General features: G+C 42.7%; 1 protein-coding gene and 1 long non-coding RNA gene across 2 annotated transcripts in view; both read right to left on the reverse strand.

Moving 5' to 3' along the window:
• Nucleotides 1–3063: 3063 nt before the first annotated feature.
• On the reverse strand, nt 3064–3566 carry LOC134466289 (uncharacterized). Its single transcript, XR_010038264.1, has 2 exons — nt 3529–3566; nt 3064–3197 (listed from the first exon to the last, which is right to left on the reverse strand). It is a non-coding gene; the product is annotated as an uncharacterized LOC134466289 (long non-coding RNA).
• A 9604-nt stretch (nt 3567–13170) lies between these two features.
• LOC134465130 (WD repeat-containing protein 47-like) overlaps nt 13171–23732 on the reverse strand; it is a 37712-nt gene continuing 27150 nt past the window's right edge. Inside the window, exons 10-15 of the mRNA XM_063218594.1 lie at nt 22413–22570; nt 21711–21880; nt 19930–20100; nt 17714–17845; nt 16623–16841; nt 13171–16168 (exon numbers count right to left, since the gene is read on the reverse strand). Coding sequence (XP_063074664.1) covers nt 16026–16168; nt 16623–16841; nt 17714–17845; nt 19930–20100; nt 21711–21880; nt 22413–22570 — 993 coding nt within the window. The 3' untranslated portion in view covers nt 13171–16025. The remainder of the gene's footprint in view (nt 16169–16622; nt 16842–17713; nt 17846–19929; nt 20101–21710; nt 21881–22412; nt 22571–23732) is intronic.

The following is a 23732-nucleotide window of genomic DNA, read 5'->3' on the forward strand; positions in this document are numbered from 1 at the left end:
CACACACACACACACACACACACAGAGAGAGTTGTATATAGGCCTACTTACTTGTAGTACATACTGTATGTAAACTCCAACTCCATTGTCATTGTGATGCAGTACACAAGTGAACACTGCACACAACGTTAAACCACGTTTTCTGAACATGAATGGTTCTGAGTATAGTATGGACCTGTTATGCATCACTCAAGTCACTCTAATTTTCACACAGGTCTTAGAAATCTATTATCACATGATAGAATATTTGTGGTTAACAATGGTCATATAATCTATTATCACATAATACAATAGCAATTATTATTATTATTATTATTATTATTAATTATTATTATTATGATTATTATTATTATTATTATTATTATTATTATTATTATTATTATGAACACAGTAAGGGCTCCACTCTCTCCAGGGCAGTGCAGGGGTCATGACATCACTGGTGCCATGCCAACCTAATGCTGATAGGCTAATAGTGGAGAGAGTGTGATCGGTAGATATGAAGAGGAAGACGCAGGAAGGAAGAGGAGTGTGTGTGTGTGTGTGTGTGTGTGTGTGTGTGTGTGTGTGTGTGTGTGTGTGTGTGTGTGTGTGTGTGTGTATGATATAAATGTTTTCTAAGAAGTAGTAGATAGGGAGTTGCTTCTTCCCACTGCTACTATATGAGAACATAAGTGTTGCTGCTGCTGAATGCAAATACACACACACACACACACACACACACACACACACGCACGCACGCACGCACGCACACGCACGCACACGCACGCACATGCACACGCACGCACACACACGCACACGTGTCTTATCAACATCTCAGCTACACTGAGAACAGGAAGCCTCTCACTACTGACTAAAGCAATTCATTTTTTTCAGGTTTAAAGAAACAGATCAAATCATCTCTCTCTCTCTCTCTCTCTCTCTCTCTCTCTCTCTCATGCTCCCTCTCTCTTGTGCTCCCTCTCTCTCATGCGCGCTCTCTCTCTCTCTCTCTCTCTCTCTCTCTCTCTCTCTCTCTCTCTCTCTCTCTCTCTCTCTCTCATGTAATTGGGGAGACTGCACATTTCTTCTGCCAGAGGCCTCTGTCGACACAAACGGAACATACAATATCGGAGCTCAGAATGATGGGATCTGCCTACACAAGGACGTTTCTCCTGCTGGTGTCCATCACTGGCGCACACTGCAACACCATCTTTAGACTGCCAGGTGAAACTATAAGCCTTTTTCCTGAATGGGGATCCAAGGTGAACTACTCTGTGTTGTATAGGGTTGATGAAGATGGAGATCTACTCCTGTCCAACTGCTCACAGTCAGACAGTCCACAACCCGATGGCTACAACATCACATGTGACCGTCAGGTGCACGGCACATACCACATCTTTACAATCAGCAACGTCTCCCAGACGGGGCCCTACAGGCTGGACGGGTGGACATCAGGGAACATAACTCACAGTACAGACTACCAACTTATCGTCTGTGCACAGAAAATGGCTGTTCGTTTCAAAAGCTTTACTTTTGTGTCTAGCGAAAAAGTGGCAGATCTTAGCAGTGTGGAGCTATGTTGGCCGAATGTAACCCTGGGCAACGGCACTACTCTCAGGGTGTACAGGTAGGCTACAACTACAGGCATCCTCTTGATGTTAAATGCAGATAAGCGGTTACACTTTATTTTAATGGTTCACTTTTACAGTGGATCTACCAGGGATGGACTGGGACAACAAAATGGCCCGGGCATTTTTTGCCTCAGACCGGCCCCACATACCGATAATTAGCGGAGCGCCGCCATTAAATTGACGTATGTCTTCTAACGGAAAAATCCCTCTCTTTCAGGCAGTAGCGGCCGGTGGCTGGGGAAACAGGCAGGGCAGAAATTTTGGCGATCAAGTCCATAATAATTAAATCAATACGGTATAATTTACGAGTTTCATTGCGTGTGTAGGCAAGACAGGACAGCGTTTTCCCATAGTGTTTGGTGTGTTAGTAAAACTCCACCTCCCGTGATACACCGCACCAGGCATGCGCGTTATCTGTTCAACTTCTGTTCTGAAGAAAGCTGTTTTTGACAGTTCTCTCCACGCAGCTAGTTCTCTTGCTCATTTAAGCAGAGTGACTGCATACACATGTTAAGACATTACAAGAAAAATGCTTTGTCTGCTCGCGGAGTTGGAGTTTGCGACAAGCAACACGACACATATGCACTCCACGCAACCGGTCAGCAACAGCAATCAGGAAAAGGCTAGCACAGCACAGCATCTCGCCTTCACCATTCGTACATTACATTGATGCAACCAAAGCCCTGCAACACTATTCAATTAAGCCAGTCGTCCCCTTGCTGCCGGTTTAAATGCACCACAGAACCAAATGCCATCAATACCGGGGAAGGACGTGACTCTTTTCGAAACGAGTAGCCATGGTTAAAACTTAACAGGGGAGCTCATCAACAGACTCGCTCCTGTTCTGCAATGCTAGGCAGGACCGGGTGCAAGTGTATTTTTTAGCTTTTTCGGGGACACAGCAGACAATACTGAGCATAAATGAAGCTGTCAACAACATCCCAAGCTCAATAAGCTAAGATATTTCATTAAATAACTTCCAGTTTCCCTATTTCACGAAGCCTTCCCACATGAAAAAAAACTATAGTTTACTATAGTAAATAAACTATAGTATACCCTATATTTACTATAGTAAATTCTATAGTGTTTTTGAACCTTACTATAGTTTTTTTACTACAGTAAACTGTAGTTTACTACAGAAAACTGCAGTTTTGTTACTACAGTATACTACATGCATATTACCACAGTATACCACAAAAACTGCAATATACTACAGTAAATACCAAAATGTTTACTATACTTTTTAGTATAGAAGTTGACTATAGAATACTATAACTTTAATACTATAATTGTAATACTATAATACAATAACACTATGCATTACATTACATTATGCCATTTTAACCATAACACTACCAATTATTAACTGCATACAAAATAAGACCACTTACCCTTAGCACAATGTTTTTACAGACTGCTAAAATACGAAAAATGAGAACCAAAGAAATCAACATTCTTTAAACTGGTGATCATTTATTGAATAATAATAGCATTACATTTCAGTGTTATTTTTAGTTTCAGTGAACAATTCTCCTGTTGCAGCCTGCGGTTCTCCTCTCTCAGCTGCTTCCAATCTACTGGATGGCACTGAAAAATAAAAAAGTAGTGACAATTACACATGGGCAAATAAAAAAAAAACAGTTTGAGTACGCACAAAGTTAACAACTGATTGAATACAAATCATGATTCTTGTTGTTAACCCGTTAGCATAACGCTAACCGTTAGCATAACGCTAACCATTAGCATAATGCTAACGGCAGTAAACCAGACTGCCCATGGTGTTAACTTTATGATGTAACTTGAACAGGACATGTTATACACTTAAAAAACGAAGTTACATTTATAATAGAGTCAATTTCTAACAAGAAACTAGCTCTCAACGAACTGAACATAGTTGTGAAGTGGCAGTGGGACCTACCATAACTGTGTGTAGTATGCGAAGTCATTTCAAATCACTATAGCAACCATAAACAATACAACGGTTGCTATCCCCTGTACCAGAGCCGTGTACGTAATGAAAGTATGAAAAAAAGACATGGGACTAAAACAATGAACTTTTTAAGTTAACTTACCTTACAGGCTTTAATTTCACCGACTTCTTGAACATTTTCTGCAGCGTGGCTCATATTGTCAGTTGAAATTTGAAATATTTCACGGACATCAGATTATTATTACTATTATTATTATTATTATTATTATTATTATTATTATTATTATTATTATACAGTGAGACGAAATGTAGTAAATACCACACTGTATTGTAGTAAATTATAGTATTCTGTAGTACACTAAAATGTGTAGTGGCTCACTATAGTATTTACCATAATATACTACAAACTACTACAGTAAATCCCACACTGTAGTGTAGTACACTATAGTAAACTATAGTAAACTGTAGTATAGTAAAATATGTAGTGACTTACTATAATATTTACTATAGTATACTACAATGTCTAGACAACTACTATAGTATTTTCCACACTATATTGTAGTATACTATAGTAAACTACAGTATTCTATACTGTAGTAAGTGCTGTAGTAAACTATAGTATTTTTTCCCCTGGGTTGATTCATAATCCCTCACGCTTTGCTTTAAACTAGTAAGCCCAACGCAGCTTCTCAGAGAATGTCGTCAACTAGTCGGCTAGTCGTGGGGGTAGCAGCAGCATACTTTACGAAGCTCACATTTGCTTGCTGTCTCAACATTGCAAGCCCTCAAATTTCATTAAATAACAGACAGTTACCCATTATGCAAAGACTTCGGTCATAAAACCTTAGACTTTGCAATAGCAAATATAGGCCTACAAACTGTACCTACCCCAAACGTGAATCCTAATCACCAGCCAACACATATCCTTCGTCAAATCCGACATGGTTATCCGTTTAATCCACCGATTTTGTGAGGGAAATTTGCGGCAATGGAGTTAATAAAATCCCACAGGTTAGAGATGAGCGGAGTAATATGTTTGCTGTGTCTTTTTCAAAGCAGGCAGGGCCACCGTGTCATTGGTCAGGGCAGATCATACATCTGCCCTGATAGCGTCCATAAAGTCGCGCTTATGATATTATGCTAAGTAGGCTACAGTGCTAATTTTGTAGAATGGGATCGGGGCGAGGGGGCCGGGCTTAGCTGAGGCGCTGAGAAATCTGCCCAGGCCAGTGGCCATAGACCCTAACGTTAAACAGCCACACTAGGTGTAAACTAGACTTCTCAACAAAAATAAAACCCGATTCCACTCGCAAAGATCGTCACAAACTACAACATTGATGTAATACGATTCCCAGTGTGATTGAGGTTGCAATACATATTTTATCTACAATTTCTGAATGGATCTACTTTTCTCAGAGGAAGAGTCTTTGGGGGGGCACTGCCCATCTGCCCTTAATGAACCGGCCGCGCCTGCTTTCAGGTACCAAAAAACTCCACTATACGTGCAGTGATCTCACGTTCAATTGTTTATGTAAAATGAATCTATGAATTGGTCATGTAAGCTGGCAGAAAACCTGGAAGTTGAGAGAAGAGAGCCCCTAACAGATGGGGATGAACTGCCCTTATCTGCACCCTTCAGTCAAGTCAGCTCATTGGACACACACAAAGAGAGGGGGGCACATACTTATTCTAATGTTAGGCACATACTGTAGACCTTCACTATTGGGTTTGGAGTGTCTTGCTTCAGATAGTGGTTTAAAAAGGTTTGCAATGTACAGTCTGGGAGGCAAAAATATTTAACTTCTGCCTCAACAGTCTGGCTTGACAAGACAAGAACAGAGGGATAAATTATTAACTACAAATAATACAATACTTAAACTTAATATTCAAATGTATATTTATTGGTATTCAGGTGTAAAGAAATCCTGCACACTGTCCATTCCTACAACAAACTTTTTCTGAAGAAGTTCAGATCACAGAAATGTTGTATTAAAGTTTGTTGGTGGAATGGACAGTGTTCAGGATTTCTTTACACTTGAATGACAACCCCACCAGCCCAACCACAGAGGTGTGTTCTTGAAATATGTATTGGTAGTAACAATAATATGCTTAGTGGCTACTCACTGGCTACTCTAAAGAATCACAGACAGCACCATTCCACCACAAAGACAGCACATGCCTGTGAATATTTTGGCCTTAAAAATGAGCAGAATGTACAGGAGGAATATAAAATGAAGTCTCAGGAATTAACCATAAAGTTTACCATTAATCTCCATTTAGCCTATCATAACAAATCTATATATTTATCACATGGACTATAGAGCATAGGCATATACTTACAAATCTTCATTGGTACACATTCAATTTGGAAAAGGAAAACCAAAAGAATGAAATACAGTGCATTGTCTCTGAGACTTTGTCTTCCTCAGGATAGGCCTATAAAAGCACACATCTGCTTCTATGTGTTAGTGTTGTCGTAATGTACATGGCAACTGAATATCATGCATGCCACTGGAAAGAGGAGAATGTAAGCTTTCGAATGGTACCCCACATGTGCCAGTTCACAGCCATGATGTCTATACAAACATGCATCAAAGAGTGTGTGTGGGGAAAACGATGTTTTGTTGAACCGCTATTAGCGATTTCGTTCGCTATTACGCGTTTTTTTTCGGGGCTTGAGTCTATTATATCTGAGGGAGCTCCTGGGCTTATCATATTTCTGGCAAATGCCACCCCCTGCCACCCCTTAGAACCGCCCTGGCCGAGGGCCGTCAACATAACACTGTGGGCCGCCGGTCTCTGTTGTAAAAAAAAAAAAAAAAAAAAAAAAAATTATTTTTTTTTATTTTATTTTATTTTTAAAGACGGACATCGGCCCTCGAGGGGCGTCGGCCCACCGGGAAAATGCCCGGTATGCCATACTGCCAGTCCACCCCTGGATCTACCACATTAGGTACAGTGTAATAACCACTGAAACATGGTTATTTATGGTATTTAATAACATGTACTACATGTGTAATACCTGTGTAATACCAGTGTGATACCGGTGTGTACCAGTTTTGTACTTACATCTAGGGTTAGGGTTATGTTGCACATTTGTGAATGGGCAGCATGGATTATGGAAATAGTCTACTTAAATATCACACAGTGTACCTTTAAAACACAAGTCACAAGAAAAATTCGATTTAAGAGTTAAGTCAATGCTGATGGAAGAACGTGTTGATGTCCTTGCCACCATTTTATTGATGTAATATGTGGTTAAATTAACTATTACAACGGGAAATAACAGAATCGAATTTAATTTGGTGCTGGCTAATGTATTGATCTGGCTGAGTTTCCTCTGCAATGTAATCTTTATCAGTAATATATTGCAATCTACTGTAAAAGCACAGAGTTCTCAGAGGCCTTTCTCTGGTGCTGGACAATGTATGCCTGTAACACATTGCAATTCAAATCCACAGGAATCTCGACAGTTCTCTGGTGCTGGAGAATGTGTTATGCAATGGATAATGCAGATTATGGATAATGCAATAACATGTACTCGTTCAACAGGTACCTGTCCAGAGACATTTGCTCTGTGGTGCTGGACAGCAGTTCCTCTCTGGAGCCGCTGGTGGAGGATCTGAAGGGCATACTGCAACTGGACCTCAACAGCTCTCGGGTCACCCTGCATGGCATGTCTGGTGAGAAGTTTAGGTGCACGATTTGGAGAGAGGACCAGTGCTTGAGTTATAAAAAAGCAAGATGGGCGTATTGGAGACATCTCTTCACTCATGAGTTAAACAATGTGACCCTTCCCTGAATTTCAAATCACAAGACCATCAATAAAAACGTTTGCTGGACAACACATACCAGAATTTATGAGACCGGCCCAAACGACTCAGAGGTACGCAGGGAACCAAGTAGGGTCGTCATATGCCCACAGGCACAGGGGTGGACTGGCAGTATGGCATACCGGGCATTTTCCCGGTGGGCCGACGCCCCTCGAGGGCCGATGCCCCTCTTTAAAAAAAAAAAAAAAAAAAAAAAAAAATTTTTTTTTTTTTTTTTTTTTTTTTACAAAAGAGACCGGCGGCCCACGGTGTCATGTTGACGGCCCTCGGCCAGGGCGGTTCTAAGGGGTGGCAGAGGGTGGCATTTGCCAGAAATATGATATGCCAGCCCAGGAGCTCCCTCAGATATAATAGACTCAAGCCCCCAAAAAAACGCGTAATAGCGAACGAAATCGCAAATAGCGGTTCAACAAAACATCATTTTCCCCACACACACTCTTTGATGCATGTTTGTATAGACATCATGGCTGTGAACTGGCACATGTGGGGTACCATTCGAAAGCTTACATTCTCCTCTTTCCAGTGGTATGGATGATATTCAGTTGCCATGCACATTACGACAACACTAACACATAGAAGCAGATGTGTGCTTTTATAGGCCTATCCTGAGGAAGACAAAGTCTCAGAGACAATGCACTGTATTTCATTCTTTTGGTTTTCCTTTTCCAAGTTGAATGTGTACCAATGAAGATTTGTAAGTATATGCCTATGCTCTAATAGTCCATGTGATAAATATATAGATTTGTTATGATAGACTAAATGGAGATTAATGGTAAACTTTATGGTTAATTCCTGAGACTTCATTTTATATTCCTCCTGTACATTCTGCTCATTTTTAAGGCCAAAATATTCACAGGCATGTGCTAATTGCTGTCTTTGTGGTGGAATGGTGCTGTCTGTGATTCTGTAGAGTAGCCAGTGAGTAGCCACTAAGCATATTATTGTTACTACCAATAAATATTTCAAGAACACACCTCTGTGGTTGGGCTGGTGGGGTTGTCATTCAAGTGTTAAGAAATCCTGAACACTGTCCATTCCACCAACACACTTTAATACAACATTTCGGTGATCTGAACTTCTTCAGAAAAAGTTTGTTGTAGGAATGGACAGTGTGCAGGATTTCTTTACAACTGAATACCAATAAATATACATTTGAATATTAAGTTTAAGTATTGTATTATTTGTAGTTAATAATTTATCCCTCTGTTCTTGTCTTGTCAAGCCAGACTGTTGAGGCAGAAGTTAACTATTTTTGCCTCCCAGACTGTACATTGCAAACCTTTTTAAACCACTATCTGAAGCAAGACGCTCCAAACCCAATAGTGAAGGTCTACAGTATGTGCCTAACATTAGAATAAGTATGTGCCCCCCTCTCTTTGTGTGTGTCCAAGGAGCTGACTTGACTGAAGGGTGCAGATAAGGGCAGTTCATCCCCATCTGTTAGGGGCTCTCTTCTCTCAACTTCCAGGTTTTATGGCAGCTTACATGACCAATTCATAAATTCATTTTTCATAAACAATTGAACGTGAGATCACTGCACGTATAGTGGAGTTTTTTGGTACCTGAAAGAGAGGGGTTTTTTTCCGCTAGAAGACATTAGTTACGTCAATTTAATGGCGGCGCTCCGCTAATTATCGGTATGTGGGGCCGGTCTGAGGCAAAAAATGCCCGGTCCGTTTTGTTGTCCCAGTCCAGCCCTGCCACAGGAAGTGACTCGCCCACAGGAAGTGATGTATATGCTGAATGGCAGCCAGTCTAGGAACTACTCCCTTGTCATCCCTGCTGTGTCCAAACTGCACTCTGGGAGGTATCTTTGTAAAAATAGGCTTGACGGTAGCACACTCAATATCATAGACCTCTCTGTGTGTCCTCAGTCCCTGCCCTTGAATGTGACGTTCTCTCATGGAGAAAGTGTGTCTATGCCCTTAGCTGTGAATGACACTGATGGTATTGATACACAAGTCTACTGGTACCATAAAGAAGATCTGCAGTCAGAGGAAGAACATATTTTCTCTAGTTTAGACATTGTACAGATGCCGGGGAAGTTCAGGGGCCGAGTGTCTGTAAACAAACACAATTACACTCTGACCATCTCCAACCTCACAGCAGAAGACAACATGGTGTTCACATGGAGACGGTTTCTTGCTTATTGGAAGGACTATTCCTGTATGGAGGGCAGCATCCGCCTGGTGTACAGGGATGTGTTTGGGGTGCACTCTCCCTTCTACAGGGCGTACGGTCCACTGCTGGGCTGTGTGCTGCTGGGGCTGGTGGCTGGTGTGATCTGGGTCAAGCTGAGGAGCAGAGGAGGAATGCTGACCCTTGGTGGTCAGGAGATGGAAATGCAGGACATTGGAGATGAAGACGTCTATGATGACATGGAGGAGGCTGAAGACAGCGTCTGAACCCAACAGAGTCGGCTATACTTCCTGAGGAGGCTGCAATCATTCAAGGTATTGCTTTTCTATGCAGTTGAGTGATGGGGAGGAAGCACAAAGAAGAGGGATGCTGGGCGAATTGACAGACTGGTGAGGAAAGCTGGTTCTGTTGTGGGAGAAGAACTGGAGAACCTCACTTCAGTGTCAGATAAAAGATCTCTTAACAAACTGCTCACCATCTTGGACAAAGAGGAGCGCTCACTCTACAATACCAGCATTATCCAACAGCAGAGTATGTTCAGTTGGAGGCTGAGTGCACTGCAGAATTATGTAATAGACTAAAAGAGCCACACAACTGTTTACTGTAAATTGTCAATCAAGGACAAAGAACAGACTTTTCTGCATATCAATCACCCATATATATATATATATATATATATATATATTATATGTCTATATATATATATATATATACAGTTGAGGACGATATTATTAGCCCCCCTCCTGAAATTAGACATATCTCTTCATTGATCATTGAGAATGATCATTATTAATAAATGTGTGTTATTCTGGAAACAAATACACCATGGAGATAGTATCCAATAAGTTAAATTTGGACTTTTCCATTTTCACAATGAGTTTAAACAAAAAAAGTGTAAAAATGGCAAGGACAAAATTATTAGCCCCTTATCATTAATAGTCAATACAGTGCCATTTATGAACAAAAATTGACACCAGGCACTTTGATTAGTTGTTAACTATGTTGGCACATGTCCTACCAGGGATTTTGGCCCATTTTTTCATCGCAAATAGTTAAGCTGGTCCAAATTGCATGGATGTTGAGGATGGACATTCATTTTCAGCACTCTTCAAATACTATCTAAAGGATTGAGGTCTGAACCACTCCATGACCATGGTTTTGGTATCTTTGAAGAACATTTGAACTATTTTGGATGCAAGTTTTGGGTTATTATCTTATTGAAAGATCCAGTGAAGATCTTAGCTCCCTCTATGAGCATATTTTTGCAAGGTCACTTTCCACATTCTATCATAATTTTCAGTTTTTATGGTGCCGTACACCCAAACAAGGTTTCCTGTGGCTGAGGCTGCCACAGAATGATGCATCCACCACCATGTTTAATTGTGGAAACCATCTTATAACGATTCAAGGCCTATCCCTTTCTTCACCTGACAGAAGCAGAATTCATGCATCAAAGCAGGTGCAATTGAATATCATCAGATGAAAGCAGAGACGTTCAAAACTCATTTTTGACTTTCAAATGTTCACAGGCAAAGCTCAATAAAACTCTGATATGCACTGCCTTTAGTAAAGGGGTTCTTCTGTGATGATGGCCCCAAAGCCCAATATGATGACAAGCCCTAACAACTGTCTTTCTTGGTGGGGGAAAAACTCCAGGTGAGGCCAGGTCAATAACAATCATCAAGGCAGGTGTCCAATGCTTCTTTGGTCTAATGAGGCTAAGCAGTTTCCACAGTTCCACATAGTGGTGGGGCATCAAGTTTAGTCTGTTATTCAGCCTCAGACACAGGGAGTCTGGGTCTGAATCTGGATTGCTGGGTCTTCCAACAACATTGTAACCCAAAGCATAAATTTAGATTAGTTCAGAGGTTCTTCAAGGACACTAAAACCATGATATTGGAATCACCCGCTCATAGTCCAGTCCTCAATCCCACTGAGAGTCTGTGTTTAACGTCTATGCTCAGCATCCATGCGATTTGGATCTCCATCAGTGTATTTGTTTCCAGAATAACAGAAATGGTTAATAATGGTCATTCTTACTGAGAAATCAAGAGAAATGTCTAATTTCAGGAGGGGGGCTAATAATATCGTCCTCAACTGTATATATATCTATACTATAATTTTTAAAAAATCTATTTTTATTTTTTATTTATCTATACGAGGGATACGAATGGGATACGAATTTCCCATTGGGGAGGGATACATGAAGTTCAAATCTAATCTAAATCTAATCTAATTTAATCACACACATTCTGTAAAATTACAGGATGCAAAATACAGAGAACATCTGTATTTTCCAATTTTTACCTCCGCCAAGGAGATAATGTTTTTGGTCGCGTTGGTTTGTCTGTTTGTCTGTCTGTTTGCTTGTTTGTCAGCAGCATAACTCAAAAACCAATGAAGGGATTTGGACAAAACTGGGAGGAACAAGGAACAAGTGATTAAATTCGGGTGGTGATCTGGATCACGAACCGGAACCCGGACTTTTAAAAGATTTTTCACCATTGCTGGCCAATATATCTAGACGCCACTAGTGACCAGAAATTGAATTGCGAGGACTCCACAAAAAGAAGGCAGAAAGACTTAGGGTGTAACATAGTCAAACGTATCAAGCAGCTTCCTTGGCGGAGGTCTGCTGCGCTCTCTGAGTGCTTCTAGTATTACACGCTTTGTATTGTTTGTGATGTCGTAGTGATTCAAAGAATGACCGACTATTTTCTACAAGCTGTAACTGTTTTACATTTCCTTATCATTTATTTACACATTGTACGTTTTTTGGTATAGATTATTTTGTACAAACTGTAAATATTAAGAATAATCTTTGATAGGCTATTGTTTATTTACATATATTGTTTTAAAATTCCTCACATTGTTAACCTGCGATATGTAATTTAAAATATTAGTAAATATTAGTAAAAAATTACTAATTTTAAATCATATATATCATTAATTTACATGCTGTAAATATTTTGTACTTGTCATTATATAATCATGGCTTACTCCATTAGGCTACATGGGGACCTAAACACGTTTTGACTTATTTGGTCTATAATGTTCACAAGCAGAATTTTGTTCACAGCCAGAACACAAACAAAATTCCGTGCACCCCATGAAATCTCTGGCGGACCCCCAGGGGATGCCCGCACCCCATGTTAAGAACCACTGTTCTTCTAGTATACTAGTATATATAGCATCTGAGGCCAAGGTTGACACAGTTGTTTCTTCACACATCAGCCATATCTTAGTGAACTGCTAAGAAAAAGAAAGAAAGAAATGTTTTCCCCCTGGTTTTGGCTAATAACATGTGGCTGCCTAAAAATCAATTAAGGTCATCATCACTTGATTATAACATTTATCCATATAATATTTACCGTAAAACACACACACAAACACACACAAACACACACACACACACAGGTCAAAGACGTGCAACATGAAACTGTCCTTCGGTGCAATGGATAGTTTTGCTTACTGTAACTGCAAAAAACATGATTTATTTTATTTTTTTGGCTAGGATTTCATGTATTCACTTGAATTCTTTTAAAAAAATCATGTTGCAAAAGTATCTGTTGGCACTAAAGGACAATTTCATGTTGCACGTCTTTGACCCACACACAAAACTGCAACGACCACTGCAAAAGCAATGACAGGAGAGGTGATGGTGAGTGACAGAAAGGCCTTTACTCCTCTTCCACAGCAGCAGCCACACATCACAGCACTGGGTGCCGCTCACATAGATCTGTAGGAAAGCTAACAAGAAACAACTAAAATGTTACGATCCATGTTAAAATAAAACAATAAATATACATTAGATAAATCAATTTTGTTAAATGGTGTCATGATGAAAAAATAGAATTAAATAATATAACAATTCTTAAAATATTAGTACATTGGAAACAAACATGAAAGTGCAACAGTAACATAAAATGAAAACAAAAAAATCATCAATACAAATTAGTTTTAAATGACATGCTTGTCAGAGAAAATTGTTCCCTTTTGCAAAGACAATGACTGACCATAATAACATTTAGTCCATGTCCCCATATGACACCCTCAGCAAGCGGTAGGGACAAGAGAGTTCTACGAGGTGTAGGCTATCCTACGAGAGCCTCTGAAATGTTCAAACATGTGATCCTAACTCAGTTGGCTCTACATACGGCACGTACATCTGTGGCATCCTAACTCCAAATGCGAGCAGGCCATGTCAAAGGGCACAGTGATCACTCCCACCGCACAAGAATTTACACCCTGAACACTATTTAACACTGCTCATTTTCACATTGTTCATAATCTAAAAATCAATAAAATAAAATATATATTTATTCAAAAAACAAAACCAGATGAAAGCATGTTCAGATAGCGCAACACAACTGTCAGTTAGGACCTATCTGCCAAACTTTTAAGCGTACAAATCAGGCCTGTGAAGCATGAACAGAGAGCCTGAATAAAGCATACAGTTTCCAACCTTGTATGTACGCATACAGTACACCTCCAGCCTGAGTTATAACATCCAGTCTCCAATCTTTACTACAGTGTGTGACTCTGGAATACCTAGACATTCTGAGATCTTATCCAATCATCCAACCCACAACATTTCTACGTCACGTTATTTACAGAGTCCAGCTGTCCTCAATCTCCTACTGCAGGTACAGTAATGCCTCTTTTCCACTGCCGTTTTTCTGGTAGGCCTACAGCCCGACACGGCGCGACTCGACCGCCATTTTTTTCTTTTGCTTTGAGCTGTGTTATGCCTTTTCAAAAAGCAAAAACTTGCAGCCGAGTCGGGTTGTGTCAAACTATAGGCCTACAGTACCAGAAAACCGGCGGTGGAAAAGAGGCATATATGACTCAGGCTGTGATGTACACAATCGCCAACCTTTGGAGTTTTTCCCCAACTCAAGACTGACCAACTGTATAACAGACAGGAAGCTTGCACCACTGATTAGAAAATGACGCTTGATGTTGACATAATAGCAGCTTTGCACATTCTCCAGTACAGTACAGCAGTACAGCACTGACGGTAACCTAAATGGATGACATCGTGTCATGTCATGTCGTGTCGTGTACAATGTTCATGCCATGCTAAGCTCAATCGCCTTGATCTGGCTCCCAGAACTCTCTAACAGGATATGGAATGGCTGAGATGAGGGGTCTGGCATCTTTGCTATTTTACATAGAGGGCATGTACTGTTCAGTATAGTACGGTGTCTGGAAATGTCAATGGGTTTGATTCTCTGTATATCACAGCTCAAGACTGTGGTTGGACAACACAAACAAAGTTGCTCTCGAACGTGTGCGCGCCCACACACACACACACACACACACACACACACACACACACACACACACACACACACACACACACACACACACACACACACACACACACACACACAGAGATATACAGACAGCTCCATATACAGTATTATATACACATGCATATATATAGTATATATATATATACACACACACCTCTCACAGAAGGGTAACATACCCTGTGTCACTATTATATTAGTAAAGCTTTTGAAATGGACAAAACTGGAACCAAATTCAGAAGGCACCCACTGAGTAACATTTGCACTAAAACCCGTCTCCTGTGCCACACTACGGTACATTACTTCCTCAAACACAGGCAAACATTGGAATGTGCCGGACTACTCATTCTTCTGACACACTATAGGATACAGGAAAGAGTTGCAGGCCTAACTGTAGGAATGATATTCATACAACTGGTTAGCATGTAAGCATGTGGACAATATCGCAATTCTCAATAGATATATATACAGTTTTAGGTCAGGAGAACAGGCAAACGATTTCTTGTTTAGTTTTACAAGCATTTCATGAGTGCATGGACTATTGTAATAAATTAACACAAAAGGGTCAGAGACTACAGTACACTGCCATACACACATATTCTGTCACGCACAGACAATCATACGTACGTACGAACACACACACACACACACACACACACACACACACACACACACACACACACGCACGCACGCACACACACACACACAGGCTCATACTGAATTCACAAACACATTCCTAGTAACCCGTTGCCATTGCTACGGGAGAGTTGGATTGCTGCACTGGAGTTCAATGGAGTTCTATGGAGCTCTATGGTTAACTCGGAGCACTCCCTCCCCCTGGTGGCAAGGAGGGACATTGCCCCATGCCGTGCTATGGTTCTGGCATTCCTCCTCCTTTCTCTTCTTTCCTGTCCCCTTCTCTTCTCTTCTCTCCTCTACCCAACTCTCATCTTCTCATTTTCCTCCTCTACTCTTCATTCCCTCTTTTCTTCTCTTCACTCCATCCTCTCCTGTTTTCTTCTCCCCCCTTCTTCTCTTCTCTTCCCTTCTCTCCTCTTTCTCCTCCTCCTGTCTCCTCTCCTCTCCCCCTAGTATAGGCAATCTGTGTCCACAAGGTGACAGTCCGTCTCTCCACTTCTCTTTTCTCTTCTCTTCTCCTCCTCCTCCTCCTCCTCCTCTTGTCTCCTCTCCTCTCCCCCTAGGTGGTCTGTGTCCACAAGGTGACAGTCCGGTCTGCAGAGGAGGAGACGAAGGACAGGTCGTGCGTGTGCCACCTGCACTGGATCACCTTGTCCTTGTGCTCGCCCGCCGTCGTCAGGGGCAACTGCTTAGTCAGGTCTCCTGGAGAAAAGACAGATAAAAAACCCACATGAGTAACATGCAAAACATACATGAGGACAACACAGATTAACACACAACACACACAAACACAAACACACACACATAAACATACATGCTGCTTTTCTAAGTGTGTTTTACGTAGACTCTAATTATGTGTTATGTGGGTCATATGCCAAGTGCACACATGCACGCACACGTACGCGCGCACGCACACACACACACACACACACACACACACACACACACACACACACACAAGACTGGGTGTCTGAGCGGTCCAGAGACCCCACTGTCATGGCCCAGTCTCGGTTGAGTTTCACAGACGAGGCCTGTCCTCACCCTGCACCCTTGGTGTCGTAGGAGAAGAAAGAAAGAAAGAAAGAAAGAAAGAAAGAAAGAAAGAAAGAAAGAAAGAAAGAAAGAAAGAAAGAAATGACCTTGGTGTGGTCCTCACCCTGTAGGTCGGTGACCACGACCTTGGTGTCGTAGGAGCCGGTCAGCAGGTAGTGGGCCCCGGGGGAGAAGCGTACGGAGCGCACGTCGCTGGCGTGGGGGTGGTAGGTCTGCACCATGCGGCCCCCGCGGATGTCGTACAGCATGCACGAGCTGTCCTCCTGACCCGTTGCCAGGAGACGACCGCTGGGGTCCACGGCAACCGAGGCCACTGGACTACCTGCGAAGGTCAAAAAGTGTAAGGTGTGCGCACATTCCAAAAAAACAAATTGCTGTGGGTGCAATGTATAAAATAACACAAAGTGGAAAAAGAGAAAAAATATTCGCACCCCACAAAAAGCTCCCTTTTCGTGATTTAATGTGAAAATGACAAAATGTGACACCTGACGAAGACCTTGTAGGTCGTAACGTTTTGCCATTTTCACATTAAATCACGACAAGGGAGCTTTTTGTGGAGTGCGAATATTTTTTCTCTTCTTCTTGTGAAAGTGACACGGAGAGAGATGCAGGGGTCAGGTCCGGTCAGGTCTGGTCAGGGATGGGATGCTTGCGTTCCCATGAGGAACACTATCACTCACTGACTGATTCACACACGCACACGCACACGCACACACACACACACACACACACACACACACACACACACACGCACACGCACACGCACACACACACACACACACACACACAACCTATGTTGTTGTTGGGAGTCAATGAAATGACCCTTCCTACCAAACTCTACAAGCAAATATACACTGTACTGCATGTGTGAGAGAAAATGATTGTGTGTGTGTGTGTGTGTCAGTGATGGGCATTCATTAGTTACAATCCAATTCCCACATATTCCAAACGACTCAGTTTTACCTGTCCACGTCAGCCAGGTGATTGCCTGGTTGAATGATCACCTGGTTGAATTGGACAGGTAAAAAAACAAGGTCATCTGAAATATGTGGCACTGGATTGTAACTAATGAAACCATTTTGCCCATCACTGGTGTGTGTGTGTGTGTGTGTGTGTGTGTGTGTGTGTGTGTGTGTGTGTGTGTGTGTGTGTGTGTGTGTGTGTGTGTGTGTGTGTGTGTGCAGTAGGACTCACCTGAGCCATGGAAGCCTGTCCCCACCACTCTCACGCAGCTGGGCACCCGCAGGTCCCAGAAACGCACGGTCTTGTCCTGAGAGCCCGACGCGATCATCCAGCCTCCCCAGGTGTACAGAGACAGGATGTGGCCTGAAATGCACAACATATCGTGTAGAGGCATGAGCATTTTTTTCTCCACGCCTTTCCCAAATGTTATGCTGTACTGAGTCTACTTTCTGGAGCACCGCTTTGCAAGACAGCAAGTCTGCTCTAGGGCTGTCCTAAACGATTATTTTTCTCTCGATTAATCTATCAACTATTTTTTTTCGAATAGTCGATTAGTCAAACGATTATTTTATCAAGTACAGTGGAATCCGCTTATAGTGGTCACGGATATAGTAATCAACCGCTTATATAGATCAAAAAGCTTGGGACAGAATCATTTTTATACAAATGCTGAAATAATTTGTTTACAGTGATCACAAATCCGCTTATAATGTTCATTTTTGACATTTTATGAATGTAAACATGTGCAAAAAATATTGAAAAACTTTTTTACTCCCGCGATTCCTTTCTCGACGTCAGCTTTGGCCCTATGCCAGAGAGGTTTACTGCGCGAGACTCGACTCGCCACTTTTCCGGGTGGTAGCCTAGCCTACTCTAGGGGCGCCAACCGAGGAGTGCAAACTCCATACAGTGAATGGGCTGCGCTCTCCCGACAGCACCCTAGTGAACTGCAGGCATGGCTCGACTAGTGAGTGGGGACGCAACCTGTTTACATAGAACCTCTCTGGTGATGAGGCTGTGCACACATGCCTCTGTCTCGCTAGCCAACGTAGCCTAACGAGTTGACACCGGGCAGCAAGCACGTGAATCATGGCTCTCATATTCTGGGAATGAAAAACAAAGGCTCTTCGAGAAGTATGAACAATTACCAAAAACGAGCCAAGGAGATGTTTCGGTGAAGCTTGGCATTCCTCAGGAGGCTACCTTGTGTTTAAACTGCTCCAGGCTGCGTCTCCCCGCGAGTCCCTCCCACTCCCCCTCGCCCTTCTCATCTCTCCTATGCCAGTAAGCCCAGCGCGACTTTCCCAATTCCAAACAGTTCTTAGCGTGGCTTTTTCAAACAGTGTCAAAAAAAATCACGTTGTAGGCTAGGCCACTGTACAGCAGGCTATGCAACAGTGTGTTATTTATCGGTGTAGCAATTTTAAGTGCCCAGTCTAGCGGCGTTTTGCATGCATAACCTGAATCACACTGTGCAGAAACTCGCCAGAAAACGTTTGTGGAATGGGAACTTTACAAACTTATTTGACATCATAAGAGATGACGACCCGTGCGTGGTCTATGCTTTGAAATGCGTATAAGCCTCGTCTTTCTCATCGCTCATTTTTGCCAGACAGGTAGAGACAAAAAAAGAGGTGAAATAATAGAATTTCGGTTTTAGTAATCAACCGCTTACAGTGTTCAAATTGGCTCGGACAAACGTGACCACTATAAGCGGATTCCACTGTACTCTAGCACTTCCATCTTCAAGGAAATTGGGAAAAAAGAAAGAAACCGTTCAAATTAGGTCCCTAAGCTCACAATGAGCTTTAAATCATGATAGTAGCTTATTTACTCCGTGATACAACGTCCAATTCATAAGTGCTGGGCAATTTTAGGTTTTAATAAAGTAATAAAGCATTAGTAAAGTAAGTAAAAAAGCATTGAAGTAAATGAAACGATTAGTCGACTATGAAAATTCTTTCCGACTGATTTTTATAATCGATTAGTCACGATTAGTTGATTAATCGTCCCAGCCCTAGTCTGTTCAGCTCCACTGCGTTTTCTGACAGACACCAGCCTGAACCATTATTACGAAACGGGATGGATCCATGTTTTCATGTTATTAATGCCACATTCTGACTCATCAGACCATCATGACTCATCAGACCAGGCAGCATTTTTCCAATCTTCTGCAGTCAAATTTTGGTGAGCCTGTGCAAATCGTAGCCTCAGTTTTCTGTTGACAGGTGACAGGAGTGACACCCGGTGTGATCTGCTGCTGCTGTAGCCCATCTGCCTCAAGGTTCAACGTGCTGTGCATCCAGAGGTTCATTCTTCTCTATTCTTGGTTGTAATGAGTTGGCCTAATAAAGTGGCCGATGAGTGTATGTATGTGTACTGTATATGTGTACCGGTGTGTCCGCTGAGTGTATTTAAGTATGTATGTGTACTGTATGTGTGTGTACCTGTGTGTCCGCTGAGTGCGTGTAGTCCCTGCCCCCTCTGGCAGTCGGTGGTGTAGATGTTGCAGTCCCCGGCCCCGGCACTGATGAGGATGGCCCCCCCGCTCTCGGGCCCCTCCATGAAGGCCAGGTCCCGAATGGTGCCGTCATGCATGCTGAACTCCAGATCCGGACCTGGGACACACACACACACACACGCACGCAAGCACACACACACACACACACACACACACACACACACACACACACACAAACACACACAAACACACATTTTACTTTTTTAAATGTGCGTAGCTAGCTACATGTAATAGCTATGTGTAAGTATTTAAACCATTCTCTCTCTCTCTCTCTCTCTCTCTCTCACACACACACACACACACACACTAGAGGTGCTCCGATCACCATTTTTTGGGTCCGATCACCGATACCGATCACCAAAAATCTTTATCTGCCGATTACCGATCATTGCCGATCACAAAAATGATTTCCTATTTTTTTTAATAGCCTATTAATTATCCTTATTGAATACCATTTCTGCCCATAAACCAATCAATCTTAATTTGCACATGTCTATTATTAGGCTATTATTATTATTATTATTATTATTAGTAGTAGTAGTAGTAGTAGTAGTAGTAGTAGTATCTTTCAGACTAGTGTTGGTAATACAGTCTACAGTATTAATCAATGTATAAGTTATTGCATAGAATAACTAAACTATTTAAGATTGAATTGAAACTGAAACATTACATCAAATAGTCTTCCACATACGAGAAAAAAACAACCTGTCGCTTTAAATGAGCAGCCTCGTGAGGAGAGCCCCTCCCCTCTCTGTCACCGTCCACAGTTGCAGTGCTCCACTACCGTTCTGAATCTCTCTCTCAAGTTTTAACCACATCTGTCGCCGTTTGGTGTTTCAGCGACTATCAAACTAATCGACTGACTGCCAATTACAACTTTGAAAACAATAATTGACATGTTTGTGCAGACAACGTGAAGTTGTCGCGTGCTGACCAAGGCAACTACACAGGTTATAACGTAACATGGCTCACTGGGGTAAGGGGATGGAGACTCCCAACTGAGATCGCTCCCGGACGTGCGGTCCCAGGTGTTTCTATCACTCCCGGACGTGCGGTCCCACCCGATTATATTTCATGTATTATCATATACTGCCACATACAAGCAATTTAGGGTTAGGGTTAGGTTTAGGGTTAAGGTTAGGGTTAGGGTTAGAAACAAAAAACTAACATCAACAACATAACTAGCTCCGTCATATGGCGGTGGTACCGATAGTCTGGCTAGTGGGAGCGAGATGAAATGGGAGCGTCCTGGGTTGGGAGCGTCAATCAGGGAATCCTCACTGGCGAGTACTCAATCGCAAATTACATTGTCACTCAGGTAAACGGCGCATGGATCGGAAAATCAGATCATTGTTGATGCAGATATGGTTATGAATGGTGGAAATGAAGGGGGGAATGGCGAAAAGTTATAGACAAGCAAAGATGCCTTCTTTTGGTGCAGTTGCAGCTGTGCAGAGCCAGCGCCTACATGCAGCGCCAGGTGTAAAGGCAAATGGTTGCGTGAGGAATTTAATATCTCTCGATCGGTTTTTTGATCGGCATGTTTTTCCGATCACCGATCAGGCCATTTTTGGCCATTATCGGCCGGTCATGATCGGCAGCCGAGCAATCGGAGCACCTCTAGCATGCACACACACACACACACACACACACACACACACACACACACACACACACACACACACACACGTACACACACTCCTCTACCTGTGGCGTTGCAGGTCTCTGGGTTGAAGGGCAGCACCTTGACGTACTTGTCGTTGGAGCCGGTAGCCAGCAGCTGTCCACAGTGGCTCCAGGCTACGCAGTAGATGGAGCCCTTATGGTGCTTATTCCTCTTGAAGCGCACCGCCGGGGGCTTGGAACCACCCGAACCACTGGGGGAGAGACACACGTATACAAACACACACGCACGCACACACATACACACACAAACACATGCCCGCACGCACACACACACACACACACACACACACAAACACACACACACACACACACACACACACACACACAAACACACACACACACACACACACACACACACACACAATTGAGTATGCAAAAAGATGGAAGGACATCCATGTTTACTGTTTAGAAGAGTGAAGGTAAAGCTGGCGCCTGCATCTCTATCTTTCTTGGAGAGTTTCGCTCAGGGCGTAATTCCAAAAGAATAATACAGGAAGGAGATTCCTGGGCGGGTCATTTGCCAATCTTGACCCTCTCTATCTCTCTATCTGCTCTCATACTGTCCTTCTGAAATAAAGGCAAAAATGCCTCTAGAAAATATTTTCAAAAAGGAAGGAGAAAAAGGGAATCTGCAATTCATAGAGACTGTATTGAAAAAAAGCCCTTTTTCTCCTTCCTGTTTACAAGACCCTAGAGAAGGCACGAGGCCAGCACAGCACCCACCTGGTGTCCAGGGTGTCGGGGTAGGCACACACGCGGAGTGTTTTGGAGTTGGAGCCCACAGCGTACAGCGCCCCCGTGGGGTGGAAGGCGACAGCGCGCACCGCCTGCGTATCCTCCAGGGTGTTGACGGCCACAAACGAGGCTTTGGCCTTCTCACCCTGAGAGACGGAGAGAGAGAGAGGGAGAGAGATGGAGATGGAGAGAGAGAGAGAGAAAGAGAGAGAAAGAGAGAGAGAGGGGGAGAGAGACGGAGAGAGAGAGGGAGCAAGAGACGGAGAGAGAGAGAGCAAGAGAGAGAGAGAGAGAGAGAGAGAGAGACAGAGAGAGAGAGAGAGAGAGAGAGAGAGAGAGAGAGAGAGAGAGAGAAAGAGAGACAGAGACAGGTTTTGAGTTCTGCATTTCTGGACTGCATTTGGTTTTCATACACAAACAAGTTTTAACCATTGACAGTAAATAGAATCAATGGTTTACACCTTTTGTTTTAGGTCAGAGACCATTTCTTAATATCTAAACCTGCTTCAGAGAAGGACAAACAGTTTCAACTTTTCACCAAACATTAGATAAGATGGTTTCGATTTCGTACACTGTGTCAAAGAGAAGGACTGATTTTGACAGCTAACCTCGCAGCATGGAGGAGACAGGCTTTTAATCCTTTACTCTGCGAATAGGCAGGGGGCATACTGCATCTAGCACTTCATCTCAGTGTCAGACAGACAGCCAGGCTACCTAGAGATGTATGACCCATCCCACACTGGAGATGTACAGATGACGGTTGCAGCCGTGGAGACCGCGGATGAACCGCGAATCGGGAAGATGTTGAGATAAAAAATAATAGTTTAAGTAAATTTGGTCGGATTGCCGTCGATTGCCAATAGCTGAGGCATCTTCTATAGACCTAACAACTGATTTACGGATCGTGGGCTGGTTCGGTTTAGAAAATTGGTGAAAAAATGAAAGCGATTTTGAGAAGTGGTTGCGGACGACAAAAACAACTCATCCACGCCTCTTTATCCACACCCAGTGATCCTGAGTCTCATTATTCTTGTTATTACTTAACATTTAGCTGACGGTGTTATCCAAAGCAACTTACAGTTATGTACAGGGTATTGGTTACAGTCCCTGGAGCAATGTGGGGGCTTAGGTGCCTTGCTCATGGGCCCCTCAGCCATGTAGAGAGGAAGGGATTGGTAAGGGGAGTTGGTGGGGAATTGATCCTGCAACCCTGTGATCTACAGTCGACTTCCCTCGCCATTACAACAAAACCTCATGCTGTGCATCTCTCCTCCACTCCCAGTGATGCTGAGCCTCCTCTGCCCTGCT

Source organism: Engraulis encrasicolus, chromosome 16 (genome assembly GCF_034702125.1).
Source record: "Engraulis encrasicolus isolate BLACKSEA-1 chromosome 16, IST_EnEncr_1.0, whole genome shotgun sequence".
Lineage (NCBI taxonomy): Eukaryota > Metazoa > Chordata > Actinopteri > Clupeiformes > Engraulidae > Engraulis > Engraulis encrasicolus.